General features: G+C 48.2%; 1 protein-coding gene across 1 annotated transcript in view; it reads left to right on the top strand.

The window, feature by feature from the left end:
- The window catches only part of LOC119964226 (receptor-type tyrosine-protein phosphatase beta-like), a 95,161-nt gene that overhangs the window by 29,256 nt on the left and 50,158 nt on the right, over window positions 1–15,747 (top strand). Inside the window, exons 5-8 of the mRNA XM_038793510.1 lie at window positions 7,863–8,129; window positions 9,905–10,165; window positions 11,250–11,513; window positions 14,675–14,935. Coding sequence (XP_038649438.1) covers window positions 7,863–8,129; window positions 9,905–10,165; window positions 11,250–11,513; window positions 14,675–14,935 — 1,053 coding nt within the window. The remainder of the gene's footprint in view (window positions 1–7,862; window positions 8,130–9,904; window positions 10,166–11,249; window positions 11,514–14,674; window positions 14,936–15,747) is intronic.

The raw sequence follows: 15,747 nt of genomic DNA, 5'->3' as shown, positions 1-15,747 counted from the left end.
CATGGCCAGGGACTGCCCAATCTGCATGGAGTGTGAGGCGCACTTCTATCGACCGGATAAGGCCCACCTGGTAAAGGCATCCCGGCCCTTTGAGCGCCTCAGTATTGATTTCAAAGGGTCCCTCCCCTCCACCAACCGCAACACATATTTCCTCAACGTCATTGATGAATTCTCCTGCTTCCCCTTTGCAATCCCCTGCCCCAACATGACCGTGGCCACCGTCATTAAAGACCTACAAAGTGTCTTCACCCTGTTTGGTTTCCCCACGTACGTTCACAGTGACCGGGACTCGTCGTTCATGAGCGATGAACTGCGTCAGTACCTGCTCGGTAAGGGCATCGCCTCGAGCAGGACTACCAGTTATAACCCCTGGGGAAATGGGCAGGTGGAGAGGGAGAACGCGATGGTCTGGAAGGCCGTCCTCCTGGCCCTACGGCTAGAAATCTCCCAGTTACCCACTGGCAGGAGGTCCTCCCCGACGCGCTCCACTCCATTAGGTCCCTCCTTTGCATGGCCACGAATGAGGCCCCTCATGACCGCCTGTTTGTCTTCCCCAGTAAATCCACCCCCGGGGCCTCACTTCCGTCCTGGCTGAAGACACCGGGGCCCGTCCTACTCCGCAAACACGTCAGTAGCCATAAGTCCGACCATCTGGTCGAGGGGGTCCAGCTCCTTCATGCCAACCTCCAGTATGCCTACGTAGTTCACCATGATGGCTGACAAGGTACAGTCTCCCTTGCATGTTCCCCTACGACCATCACCTACCCCCCCCCCCCACTCTACACCGAACAGCGCCCCCGCCCCTACATGGCCTCCAACACCCTCCTCAAATCCCTCCCCCCATCGCCGACCTAAAGGGGTGAAGCTCCAGAAGACACGCTCCCAGAGTCAACACCCATACCCGCAGCAACGAGTTCAACACCCATACCCGCAGCGACGAGTTCAACACCCATACCCGCAGCGACGTGTTCAACACCCGTACCCGCAGCGACGAGTTCAACACCCATACCCGCAGCGACGAGTTCAACACCCATACCCGCAGCGACGTGTTCAACACCCGTACCCGCAGCGACGAGTTCAACACCCATACCCGCAGCGACGAGTTCAACACCCATACCCGCAGCGACGAGTTCAACACCCGTACCCGCAGCGACGAGATCAACACCCATACCCGCAGCGACGAGTTCAACACCCATACCCGCAGCGACGAGATCAACACCCGTACCCGCAGCGACGAGTTCAACACCCATACCCGCAGCGACGAGATCAACACCCGTACCCGCAGCGACGAGTTCAACACCCATACCCGCAGCGACGAGATCAACACCCATCCCCGCAGCGACGAGATCAACACCCATACCCGCAGCGACGAGTTCAACACCCGTACCCGCAGCGACGAGATCAACACCCGTACCCGCAGCGACGAGTTCAACACCCATACCCGCAGCGACGAGATCAACACCCGTACCCGCAGCGACGAGTTCAACACCCATACCCGCAGCGACGAGATCAACACCCATCCCCGCAGCGACGAGATCAACACCCATACCCGCAGCGACGAGTTCAACACCCATACCCGCAGCGACGAGATCAACACCCATACCCGCAGCGACGAGTTCAACACCCACACCCGCAGCGACGTGTTCAACACCCATACCCGCAGCGACGAGTTCAACACCCATACCCGCAGCGACGAGATCAACACCCACACCCGCAGCGACGTGTTCAACACCCACACCCGCAGCGACGTGTTCAACACCCACACCCGCAGCGACGAGTTCAACACCCGTGCCCAAACAATCAAGGCGCCGGACAGACTCAACCTGTGAGCCACTTCACCCCTGCTGGACTTCACTTTTTTAACAGGGGTTGAATGTGGTGACTGTATTATGGCAGCCATTCACCACTATATTATATTACATTACATTGTACTATTTTGATGCCCTTGTGGGCTCCACCTATTGACAATTGTATTACATTACACCACTTTGTATCATGTTGGTGCCCTTGTGGACTCCGCCCCTTGCTCCGGCCCCTCGGGGAGGTATATAGAGCTGCAGGCCTGTAGGCGGCTCTCAGTAGTAGAGCAGTCGCAGGCAGGCACTGTTCTAGCTGATTAAAGCCACCGTTCATTTCAACTCTCCATCTCGTGTGAATTGATGGTCGCATCAGTAACGTATCCCAACTCCTAAAATTCCCCCCTTACCTTCTCCACCAGCATTGTCAGGTTCCACTTGTGCATCCGCAACCACTCACCCTGGCACCTGGACTCCTAGATACCTGAACCTGTCCCTGATAATGCCCCCTGATTGGCTCCCTGACCTGCCGCATTCACTGGAAACACCTCACTCTTTCCAACATTCAGCGTATAGCCCGAGAAAGCCCTGAATCTCTCCAATGCGTCCATAATTTTCCCCATACTCTCCAGTCGATCCGACACGAAAAACAAGAGGTTGTCTGCGTACAGAGACACCCAGTATCCCCTACTACCCCTGCCACTCCACTGATCCCTTAAGGGCCATTGCCAAGGACCCTAACGCCAGCGCAAATAACAGCAGTGACAGCAGGCACCCCTGCCTCATTTCCCTATGCAACCCAAAGCTTTGTAAACTCATCTTGTTTGTCCGTACACTCGCCACCGGGGCCACATGCAGCAGACGCACCCATGCCACAAACGTCTGCCCAAACCCAAACCCTCCCAGAATCTCAAACAGGTACCGCCACTCCACCCCGTCATAGAACATAGAACAGTACAGCACAGAACAGGCCCTTCGGCCCTCAATGTTGTGCCGAGCCATGATCACCCTACTCAAACCCACGTATCCACCCTATACCCGTAACCCAACAACCCCCCTTTAACCTTACTTTTATTAGGACACTACGGGCAATTTAGCATGGCCAATCCACCTAACCCGCACATCTTTGGACTGTGGGAGGAAACCGGAGCACCCGGAGGAAACCCACGCACACAGGGGGAGGACGTGCAGACTCCACACAGACAGTGACCCAGCCGGGAATCGAACCTGGGACCCTGGAGTTGTGAAGCATTTATGCTAACCACCATGCTACCCTGCTGCCCCTATGAAAGAGGGGAGCCTTCGTCGAAAGCCTTCTCCGCGTCTATAGAGACCACTACCTCTGATACCCGTCCCTTCAGGGTCATGATCACATTTAATAACCGCCTAATGTTACTGGAAAGTTGCCCGACCTTCACAAAACCCGTTTGGTCCTCTGCGATCACCCCTGGAACGCATCCTTCCATCCTCCCCAGCACTAACTTGGCCAACATTTTCACATCCGTGTTTAACATGATATGGGCCTCGGCTTCCGGTGATGGTGGGCGGAAGGCAGCCGCACACTGGAGGGCTCCTGCTCGGGAATGGAAATTTCAGAGTTTTAACGCCCGGTTCCAGGGACAACGGAGGCTGAAAAGGCTGTAAGAAGGCAGAGGGAGAAGAAATGTCCAAGTTTGGGAGAAAGACAGCCATGAAAAAGGAAGTTAACGAAAGTCAGCCGGTGAGTGAAAAAATCAGCGCAGGAACTGTAAGGAAAGCGGAGGCTGGGGCACCAGGGGAGGCCGCATTGCTCACAGCAGAAGAAATTACCACGGTGATGGCTGTGGAACTTGAAAAACAGTTCACAAAACACATGGAAGCGATGAGGAAGGAGATGGGGGCGGTGTTGAAAGTGCTGGTGGAAAAGGCAATTGCCCCAGTGAGGGCGGCGGTATCAAGCGCAGCGGCAGAGGTGCGGGAGCAAGGTGAGACACTGAAGGAAGTGGAAGAGGCATTATCGCAGCACAGTGATCAACTCACCTCGATGGGGAAGGAGTTGCGGAAGGTGATAGAGACCAACAAAGGTCTGCAAACCAAAATGGAGGACCTGGAAAACAGATCCAGGCGACAGAATCTGAGGATTGTGGATCTGCCCGAAGGGGTGGAAGGCCCGAGGCCGACGATGTTGGTGAAGCTATTGGGGGAGGGGGACGATCCTCCCGATATGAACTGGATCGGGCTCATCGGTCATAGAGGCCTATACCAAAGGCGAGTGAGCCACCAAGAGTAGTAACTCCGTGTTTCCGTAGGTACAGCGTGAAGGAGAAAGTCCCGTGCTGGGCAAAGCAGAAGCAGGTGGTGCAGTGGGCTGGAGCTGGTATACGTGTATACCAGGACTTTACGGTGGGGCTAGTGAGGAGGCGGGCTGCCTTCAGCCGGGTGAAGAAGGCACGTACAGCAAGGTGCAGTGCGGCATAGTATATCCAGCTAAGTTGGGGGTGACCTACCAATCCAAGGACTTTTATTTTGGGACAGCGAAAGCAGTGGAGGAGTTTGCGAAGGCAGAAGGACTGTGGCAGAATTGAGGAATGGTGTACTGATGTAGCCTCATGTAACTTTATTTTTTCACTGGGTGTTGGTGCATGTACTAAATGAGTCAACGCTGTATATATTTGGACAAAGGAAGAGATGGGACTTTCATTTGCAATGATGATTCTTTAGGGCTTGGGTATATATTCAGGGGTTGTGTGCTAAAGGGGATTTCTTGGTTTTCCTGGGACCTGGGGAAGGGGACCCGGGCGGGGGCCTCCACGTTTGCTGGTTTAAGCCGGCCAGTGAACGGAAGTGAGGTGGGGGAGGGGCTATGGCCATTGGAGCCTGGTAGAACAGGTTTCGGTGAGTCTAGCCGGTGTGAAAAGTTGGGGGAAGGAACCGAGGTTGGGGGGGGAGGAATTTGCAAGAGGAAGTGGAGGGGGGGAGTTTCGTGGGGGGTTGGGTGTCTACAATTCATGGGTGTCATTCACAGTTCTCTCAGGGATTGGATGGCATTGAATATTAAGGGGGGGGGGCTGTTGGGGGGTAGACCATATATGTCAATGGTGACCATAGGCGATTCCTGGTTCCTTTTTCTTTTTTCCTTTTTTTCCACCTTGGGAGAGTTTGTTTTATTTGATGCTTATATTGTCAGGTGGGCCATTGTTTTAGGGGTGGTGGGAGGATGGGATCGTTGTTGTTAATAAGGGGATTGACTTTGTATTCGTTACCGTTTCCTGTTTGTTTGGGGGGGGGGGTGTAAATTCTGAAGAAAATGTGAAAATGGAGAATAAAAATAAATTTTTAAAAACTGATATGGGCCATTATGACCCACAGTCCAATGGGTCCTTCTCCTTCTTCGGGTTAGCGTGATGGTGCCTGGGTTAGTGTCTCTGGAAACTCTCTCTTCTCCAACGCCTCGCTGAACATCCACAGCAAATGTGGTGCCAAGTCCGTTGCAAACTCCTCATAGAACATCGTTGGGTAACCATCCAACCCCGGGGCCTTCCCTGACTTCATCCCTTTTATGCTATCCATCACCTCTCTCAACCCTAAAGGCTACTCCAGTACCTGTCTCCACTCCTCAACCAGCCATGGGAATACTAGCTCGTCCAGAAACCGCCCATGTACCTTTCCTCACCCTTCGGATCGGCCCTAAATAACGTCTCATAGTGCTGAACACCTTGTTAATCTTCCCGGCTACGACACTACCTCCCCTTCCCTGTCCAATGCCTGAGGATTTCCCTAGACGTGGCTAGCTCCGTAGCTGATGGGCTAGCATACGACTCGCCTTCTCTCCATATTCACCCCCTCACCCTCACCCTCCACAGCTGTCCCACAGCCTTCCTCATTGTTAGCCTATCAAACTGCCCCGTAACATCTTTCTCTCCGCCAATCCCTCCTTGGTGGGGGCCCCCAACTATTTCCTGCCCACCTCAACTATCTCGTTCAACAATCGTCCATACTCCATCCTCCTTCTCCTCCTATCTCTGTGCGCCTTGAATGAGATAACCTCCTCCCAAAGTACCATTTTTTTTTTGAAAATAATTTTTATTTTGCTGCTGTTGCTGACCATCACCTAACGCTCCGCCAGGAAGTCTAGAAATGGTTGCCACCGTCGGAAGAACCCTTGCGCCGACCCCCTTAAGGCAAATTTGACCCTCTCCAGTTTGATAAACCCCGCCATATCATTGACCCAGGATTCCACGCCCGGGGGCCTCCCCTCTTGACAGCAACAGTGGGAACTCCGCCACCTGCCGCCTGACAAACGTCCTTACCTGCATGTATCTAAAGGTGTTCCCCAGGGGGAGGCCAAACCTCCCCTCCAGCTCCCCCGGGGTCGCAAACTTCCCATCTACAAATAGGTCCCCCAGCCGCCGAATACCTGCCCTGTGCCAGCTCAGAAACCCTCCGTCCATTCTCCCTGGGACATACCGGTGGTTCCCCCATATCGGGGACCACACTGAAGCCCTCACCTCCCCCCTATGTCGCCTCCATTGCCCCCAAATTGTAAGGGTGGCCGCCGCCACCGGGCTCGTAGTATACCTTGCTGGGAGAAGCGGTAGCGGTGCCGTCACCAGCTCCTCCAGACTCATGCCCACACAGCACGCCATCTCCAACCTCTTCCATGCTGCCCCTTCCCCCTCCATTACCTACCTACGTATCATCACCACGTTGGCGGCCCAGTAGTACCCACAAAGGTTAGGCAGTGCCAACCCCCCCCATCCCTGCCCCACTCCAGGAACACCCTTCTCACCCTCGAGGTCTTCTGCACCCACACGAACCCCATAACACTCCTATTGACCCGCCTGAAGAAAGCCTTAGGAATCAGGATAGGGAGGCACTGGAACAAGAACAAAAATCTCGGGAGCACCATCATTTTGACAGACTGAACCCTGCCCGCTAGGGAGAGTGGAAGCACATCCCACCTCTAAACCCCTCCTCCATTTGCTCCACCAGCCTTGTGAAGTTAAGCCTATGTAAGGCCCCCCCAGCTCCGAGCTACCAGTACCCCCAGGTGCCTGAAACTCCTCTCCGCCCTTTTTAGCGGGAGCTCACCAATCCCCCGAACTACCATCTTCAATGCCTTCCAAAATGTGGCCGGTGATACCTCCCCGTTCTGATTCAACTCCACATGGTCTCTGGTTACAGAACGCACCTTCTCACAGGACCCCTTGTCCGCTAGAAGCCCCAAGTCTAACCTCCATCCTGGCCTCTCTTCCTGCCTCGAGCTTTGTCTAACCTCCAGCCAGTGCGGCGCACGGTCTGAGATCACGGTTCCCGCATTCTCCACCCCCACCAACACCGCTCGGTTCTCTACAAAACAGTGAATTCTGGGATATACCTTGCACATGAGCGAGAAGAAGGAGTACTCCCTCTTCCCCAGGTTCCTAAACCTCCACTGATCCACCATTCCCATTCTTTCTATAAACTCTCCCAGCTCCTTCGCCATCCTCAATCTTCCCACTGACTTCGGGCTCAACCTATCCATCCTCGGTTTCAGCATGCGCGCCGGGGGGGGGGGGGGGGGGGGGGGGGGTCATTTCCACGTCGGCCATCGCGGAGGCTGATGCCCGACGCGGAAGGTAAAGAGTGCCCCGATTGCGGGCCAGACCACTGTGGGGGCACCCCCCGGGGCCAGGTTGCCGCGCGCCCCCTCAGAACCCTGCAGCCTGCCCGCGCCGCCAGTCCCACCAGTAAGGGAGGTGGTTTGATTCACGCCGGCAGGACAGGCATTAAAACAGCGGGACTCCGGCCCATCGCGGGCCGGAGAATTGCCGGGGGGGGGAGGGCCCGCCAACCGCGCGGTGTGATTCCCGCCCCCTCCGAATCTCCGGTGTCAGCGGGGGGGTCGGAGAATCCCGCCCAATCTTTCAATTCCATTTTTTTATTGAATTGGAATTCCACCAGTGAGATTTGAACCCAGGTCCCCAGATTGTTTCCTTGACTGCAGAATTACCAGGCCAGTTACAACTGTACCACCATCTCAGATGGAAGGATTGCTACGTTAACACACCTGACGCTTAAACTTACATTTTTTTGTTCCATTTCTAGTGGTACAGCCTCCATCCGATATCAAAGTCACAACTCTTAATCAAAGTGCAATCCGATTAGATTGGAATCTATTGCCTAAAGCTTTCAAATATGAAATAACTGTGCATAAGAATTCAAATGGAAGGCCTGATCTAACAAGAAGAACATTTTCAAATTTCATAGTGCTAAAAGATCTTACAACGTGTACCAATTACACCATCAGCTTAAAGTCATTAAATGATTTTAACCTGCGAGGGGAAAGCACATCGATATACTACACAACTGAGAGTAAGTAAGACGTGATTTGTACTGATTATCCAAGTTAAACAATTGCAGAATAAAGGTTGGAAAATAGAGGACTTATTAAATTGGCATTTTATCTTTCAGTCACATGTTTTTGGAGTTCGTGGTCTCTTTGGGATCCCTGAGATGTTTCCTAATCCTTGCCCCCAGTCACCAAAATTGAAAATTTGCAAATTAAAATCCAAAACAGAGCGACACCCCTTCTATTGCGTTCTCCTGGGATTCCTGGCACTTTCCTGGGGTTTGTGTAGCCCCTCGAGAGGACTTCCTGGCTTATTTAATTCACCAGAGTTATCTGCTTGCTTCCGATTATTGAAGTCAGATCAGCGTTGGCAGCACTGCTCAAGCCAAGAGCATCCAGAATACATACTCCCCAACCCGGCGGTGAGGGTGCTGGGAATGGGCTTCAGGCTTCAGGTAGAGAACTCTCAGAGCCTCCGTCATCCAACCCTACTGAGTCGTGGAAGTTTTCACTCCTGTTGAAGTTATCTGCTTGCTGACCTCTGAGCCAAGAGGTTCCGATTATTGAAGTCAGATCAGCAATGGCAGGCACAGTAGTTGCCCTCAATTTCCTGTCCTCCGCGTTAGTGTGAAGGCCAACCAGAAGCAAATCTCTCACCAAGGGCAGGAAATCCCAGCAACCCTCAGACTGGACAGGACCAGTACACTTGAAGAGGGATGGTACAGGTGAACAAACTTTTCCAGATCCAGTACTCCGGCTAAGAGTATGAGCTGGCAACCTGTACTTTTGCTGCCCTTTAGTAAGATGGAATAAGTTGATTTTCCATTCTTCTTATTGGAAACCCTTGTATGGAACAGTTCCCTGCTGCTATCTTTGACATTAATGTTGCCCATATGACAAACCATAGTTGAGATCTGTCCAGCCATTAGATGACATTTTGTATCAGTATCCCCAATCCATTGTGAAACCAAGCTACTTTTAACCTCATTAGTTAAGAAATCCTGTAGCCACCCCCCAACCCAACTAGTTTTATTCATCTTATCTGTCGTAAACAATGTTTTCTATCACTATTTTCCTGCTTTCGCATAGAATCCTAACAGTGCAGAATAATAATAATAATTGCTTATTGTCACAAGTAGGCTTCAGTGAAGTTACTGTGAAAAGATGTGAAAAGGAACTCATTCAGCCCATGGAGTCTGCACTGACCCTCTGAAAGTGCACCCCACCTAGGCCTAAACCCCCACCCTATTCTTTTAACCTCGTAACCCCACCTAATCTGCACATCTTTGGACTGCGGGAGAAAACCGGAGCAGCCAGAGAAAACCCACGCAGACACAGGGAGAACATTCAAACTCCACAGTCACCCAAGGCTGGAATTAAACTCTGGTCCCTGGCACCATGAGGCAGCAATGTTAACCACTGTTCAAACTGTTTTCAATCATGTTGTTGATGTCCAAGGGGTGTGTTGCAATCTGAAGGAAGTACTGCCTTCCCTCCTACCCCATTGTCATTTTCACATGTGACCCAGAATCTGAAAATGCTCCGTTGACTACGGAACTCGGCCTGATGCTGGGGTCAGCTTATGCACAATATCTCCATCAGGGGTCTCTAGATAGCCGGTTGAGAATGATAAAGCTTCATCTGTATTTTAAAGTAGATTAATAGATGGCTAAAATGAATCTTGAATTTCTCAATCAGGTCAACATTCTTAGAGTAGAAAAAGTGGTTTGCTTCATTTCCTGTCACCAAGTTTTGCATTTCAGGTGAAATTAATATGCTGTAAATGTTCTCTCCACAGGGATAAAACCAGTCCAACACGTGCAGGCGCTCCATAACTGCGCTGCAGATTCAGTGGCAGTGTCATGGAACAGCAGCCCTGGTGCCACGGCCTATACAGCAATCGCTAGAAGCACTGGTGGTGTGATTCAGTACTGCTCTGTATCAACAACAACTTGTCAAATACCTGGATTGCAATGCAGCGAAGGCTACTCTGTAACAGTCATAGCGCAGGCCGACACATGCAACAGCAGTCAAAGTTTAGCTGTTACATTTCAAACTAGTACGTGAACATTCATAGCCAGAAATTGCATGCTGAGTTCTTATGGCTGAGTTGTATCGGCCAACATTTTATTCTGATCCTGCTCCTTGTTTTAAATTGAAAATGTATTGCTCCTAATGAAACTTTTACACTTTTTTCATTATGGCCCTCATTTTTCATCTCTGTAAAGTCCCATAAAATCTGCATAATTGTTTGCGCCTGACTGAAAATTAGAAAATGAGCAGATTAGTCTCTCACAGGCTCTCTGCCCACATGCAGATGGTGGAAGTTCGCAGTGGTGACAATGAATACTTCCATTGAACTTCAATGTAACGGAGGAAGGGAGGTTTAAATCAACAGTTACATTCCCGAATCTAGAGCAGGATTGCTTCTTGTTTCATCATCTTAAACAGAATACCTATATTTAAAAAAAGAACAGGAGCAGACCATTCAGCCCCTTGAGCCTTACTACCATTGAATTGTATCTTGACTTTTTCTGTACCTCAGCTTCATTTGCTCTGCGTCATTTTGAAACTATCGACCTGGGCTTTTAAAGTTTAAAGGAGGAGATTATACCTCATGGTGGTAAGCGTGAGATGGTGGAATATCTGTATCCTGAGCAACAGTTGAAGCCATTGGGTGTCAATAATCCTAATACCATTAAATTTAACATGAACAAGGTAATGAAATCCACTGAATTTCAAAGAGGTATTTCAAAGTAATGGGTGATAAATTGTAACAGTACATAGAGAAATAAAAACCGAACCAAGATTCACAACATATAAAATGGAATCTGTTCTAGATAAATAGTAAATTGATTTTTAAAATGGAAGAGTACGGTTATATCATTAACATAATTAAAAGCCAAATCAGCCACTTACTGTCTGCTTCGTGAGCTTCCCATGAAAGTAATTATCCTTAATTGTCATTGCCCAAGAAGATTTGAGATCTTAATGGTTTAATCAAAATATATTTGTGTTGGGTTGATAATCAATGTTATCTGACAAATGTTGCAGGAATCTTTAACTGTCATTAGCATTCACAATTGAATTAAAAATGTTTATTACATCTTATTGACTGACATCTTCTTCTTGAATACCTGTAGAACCCTGCACTCCTCAGAACTTTCAAATATCTCGTGACTGCCAGAGTAGCAGTCTTTGGGCTTCCTGGAACACCAGCAGAGGGGCATTCTTGTACAAGGTAACGGCCCTGGCATCAGATGGGACAACTGATGAGTGCAACACCAGGGGAACCTCCTGTCTCTTTACATTTTTCAGCTGTGGCCTAGAGTATGAACTGAAAGTTGTGTCAATATCCAGGAACCAATGTGAAAGCAACATAAGTGACCCCATTACAGTACGCACAGGTACATGAACCAATAAAATCAGAAGCAGCTCAGTAAAGCTTAGGTGTTCTTATTGTAGGACTTTGGGCAGAGCTTGATCTTGGGCAGGAAAAGCAGAGGGTATCCCGATGGTATTGCCAGGGTTTTCCACTATATTTTTTAACTGATTGGGGGGGGGGGACTGATCAATGAGCAAGTAGTACAAATCCTAGCGATTTCCAGACAGGTGAGTGAGGACATAATCTCTCCCGTAATTGATAAACTTTGTAAGATTAATGACCCTCCAGACTAAATGTCTCGAATAAATATAAACAAGACTGGCAAATTTTGCTGACGTTGATTCTCTCCTACCACTTTGAATTTCAGCATCATTTATTCATTGAGTTGGGAGATTCAACACAAGTTTTATGTCCAAATCTATATTTTTCCTGTTTATAAGCGCTCGGATAATGTAGTGATGAGACAATCCATAAAGGCAATTTGCTATGATTCCATTAGCAGTAAATGCCCTTGTGTGCCAGGAATTACTTGATATGCAGGATGCAAGATAAATACTGTATTTTCCCCTTCTTAATCAATCCCTTGCTCTGCCTTTGCTGATCTTTAAACTGTTTCCAATCCTCAGGTCTATTGCTTTTTCTTACCAGCTTGTATGTCTCTTCTTTGAATCTAATACTATCTAATATGATAAGAGCCCATGGGGATAGAGGATTGGCTAATTGATAGAAGACAGAGAGCTGGGATAAGATGGGCATCTTTAGGATGGAAAGCTGTACTAGTGGAGTGCCACAAGGATCAGTGCTGGGGCCAGAATTATTTACAATATATGTAATGACTTGGCAAGGAAAGTGAATATGCTATTGCCAAGCTTGTGATGTAAGTAGTGAGGATGACACAGAGTCTACAGAGGGATATAGATAGTTTAGGTGAATGGGCACAAAATTGGCAGATAGACTATAATGTAGGAAAATGTGAAGTTATGCACTTTAGTAGGAAGAATAAAGGAGTTGAATATTATTTATATGGAGAAAAACAGCAGAAAGCTGTAGCACAGAGAGATTTTGGGGTCCTCGAGTAAAATCACGTAAAGCTAGCATGCAAGTTCAGCAGGTAACAGTTGCCTTTTGTTTCAAAGGGAATGGAGTATAAAAATCGGGAAGGATTGATAAAATTATACAAGGCACTAGTTAGACCACACCTGGAATACTGTGAGCAGTTTCAGTCCTCGTCACTAAGGAAAGATTTACTGGCATTGGAGGCAGCACAGTGAAGGTTCACTAGGTTGGATCCTGGGTATGAAGGATGCTCTTATGAGGAAAGGTTGAGTAGATTGGGCCTGTACTCAATGGAATTTAGGAAAATGAGAGGCAACCTTATTGAGGCAAATAGGATTCTCAGGGGGTATGACAGGGTAGATTCTGAGAAATTGTTTCCCCTTGTGGGTGAGTCTAGGACCAGAGGTCCTATTCTCAGAGTAAAGGGTCACCCAGTTGAGACAGAGATGAGGAGGAATATCTTAGAATCACTACAGTGCAGAAGGAGGCCATTTGGCCCATCGGGTCTGCACCAACCCTCTGAAAGAGCACCCGACCCAGGCCCATGCCCCCACCCTATAATCCCACCTAACCTTTTTGACACCAAGGGGCAATTTAATATGGCCAATCCACCTAACCTGCACATCTTTGGACTGTGGGAGGAAACTGGAGGAAACCCATGCAAATACGGGGAGAATGTGCAAACTCAACACAGACAGTCACCCAAGGTCAGAATCAAACCTGGTTCCTTGGCGCCGTGACTGGCCAGGTGCGAGTTGCTCCATGGGCAATAAATGCCCTTGTGTGTTAGGAATTACTTGATATGCAGGACACTAGATAAATACACACAGCACAGCATTAGCTCTGAATTAATACTGATGTTGTCATGAAGAATTTAAATCTGCAAACCCAGTTGATCTCACATCAATTGATCACTGTTATATTTTGAACTTCAGCACAAACTGACCATTGATTAAAATGATCTGGTGTCCATTATGTATTTGAAAGAGTTACCATCAGTTCTAGCAACAAATTGGATTGGTGTGGGGTGCTTTTATTTCTAGTTTCTGAAACATAAAAGCTGCAATTTACATCTTTCCTTGGGGGCCATTGGTTTGAGGTTCAATGCACTAATGCTATTTTGGTAAATGGGAAAGGTGAGTATAAAAGTGACCATTTAGGCTTGAGCTTCACAAATTATTTAGTCTACCAGTAAGAAAATAATCTTGTCATTTGCAAGTAACAAAATTAAATTATGCAGATAATCTTCACCATGAAATAAGGTAGATATTCCCTGTTGTTCATTTTCTGTTTTGTGTCTACCATATTCTGTGTATGTCATGTTCTAGATTCTGTGTGTATGATTTTCCAACTTTGTGCTGCCTATTGGAACCTCAGCTGCTTAAAAATACATATTGGAATTTTGGGCATGCACAAAGTGTGATTTTGTGATTATTTAAGTGAACGGTGAGAACGTGGCATGCAATGGAACACCCACATTCCTGATGTGTTCCCCTGGCAGAAATTCCAGATTAGAAAATTATCCCTTATAAGAAGGCGTTATTTAAAATTAAATTGATTTGTTAAGATGCTTTATATTCAGTCTTATTGTGGATTATTGCAAAGCATACGGAGTGCCTTAATGTTCTGTCATGTCATGTAAGTTAGCCTGATGGATGTTCAAAGAAGGGATTTGTATCAGTAGCTATGTGGATATTTGTACCTCATGGTGGCGTACTGAACCCAACCAACGAGAAAGGCTTCTGATCTCCACCCCGGGTCTTTGCTGAGTTTGTATTTCTCAACCGCCTGTGTCAGCTCTCTGAACTAACCTCCAGCGAAGGCAGAGTAATGTCAGCTAAGGGTTCATGACCCTGAGTGACTCAATGAACCCTAATCTAAATAGCCTGGAAAGAAACCTCACTGTCCACAAGCACACATGGCTGGTCTGCTGAGTGCGATAGTGGAGAGCAGGTGGCCACTGTGAACCCTTGCCCACAGTGACTCAGCAACTTCGAAACACAAAGGAAAATATTGGGAAAGAGCAAGGAGAGGGAAATTATGGAGCAGGAAGTGAGCGATTATTAGAATTGTATTCTGTTTTTTTGCCAGCACAATAATGGACTCAATTGTTTTGTATTTTTGCAGCCCCTTGTATACCACAGGATGTGAAAGCCTCCACTGATTGTCTATCCAACATTTTAACAATTTCATGGACTTTGGCATCAGGAGCCCTGTCTTATAAGACAGAGGTAGTGGGAACAAATGGAGACAAATACAATTGCAGCTCTTCTACAACCAGCTGTGTCATCTCTGGGCTACCATGCGGGATAGGTTTCATAGTATTTGTTATTGCTTTCGACAATCATTGTGACAGTGGCAGATCATACTATGATATTACAGAAACAGGTAGAATGCATTGTTTTAATTATCTGTTTTTGCATTTGGTAGTAGTACATTTTCAGCAACTGCAATGAAAATGCCTTAAAGGGACTACCTGATTTTCTTGAAAGTCATCAAAGCAAGAGAGCTTGTAGTTTGGCACGAGGAAAGCTGGTGACACAGGTTGCAAGGTTTTAGAGCTGACAAAAGCTTTTATTTTAAATGATGATATGAACAGGACTACAATAGAGACTCTTTTCTCAGCAAAACAATTCTCCTAGTAATGCATTTGGCTCAATGTTGTGCCTTACCCAACACCCTTTATGGGACATTCAAATAGCTAATTTGTGCATTGCAAATGGCAGGCAATAGGCAATGGGGTGGCACGGTGGCACGGTGGTTGGCACTGCTGCCTCACAGCTACAGGGAATCGGGTTCAATTCTGGTCTCGGGTGATTGTTGTATGGAGTCTACACTTTCTACCCGAATCTCTGTGGGTTTCCTCCGGGTGCTCTGTTTTCCTCCCACATTCCAAAGATGTGCAGGTTAGGTGGATTGGCCATGATAAATTGTGTCCAAAGGTTAGGTGGGGTTACTGGGTTATGGGGATAGGGTGGAGGTGTGGGCAGGCTTTCAAGGGCAGGTGTAGACTCGATGGGCCAAATGGCCTCCTCCTGCACTGTAAATTCTATGATTCGACAAAGGTGATCCAAACATCTTGCTCTCATATTCAAGGGCTTGCTGAATCCCCCACTATCAATATCTTGGATGTTACCATTGACGAGAAACTTAATTGGGCCAGCTATATAAATATTGGGCGGGATTCTCCCAACAGGTGG

Source organism: Scyliorhinus canicula, chromosome 4 (genome assembly GCF_902713615.1).
Source record: "Scyliorhinus canicula chromosome 4, sScyCan1.1, whole genome shotgun sequence".
NCBI classification, from domain to species: Eukaryota; Metazoa; Chordata; class Chondrichthyes; order Carcharhiniformes; family Scyliorhinidae; genus Scyliorhinus; species Scyliorhinus canicula.
This window is presented reverse-complemented; position numbering and strand designations above follow the sequence as displayed.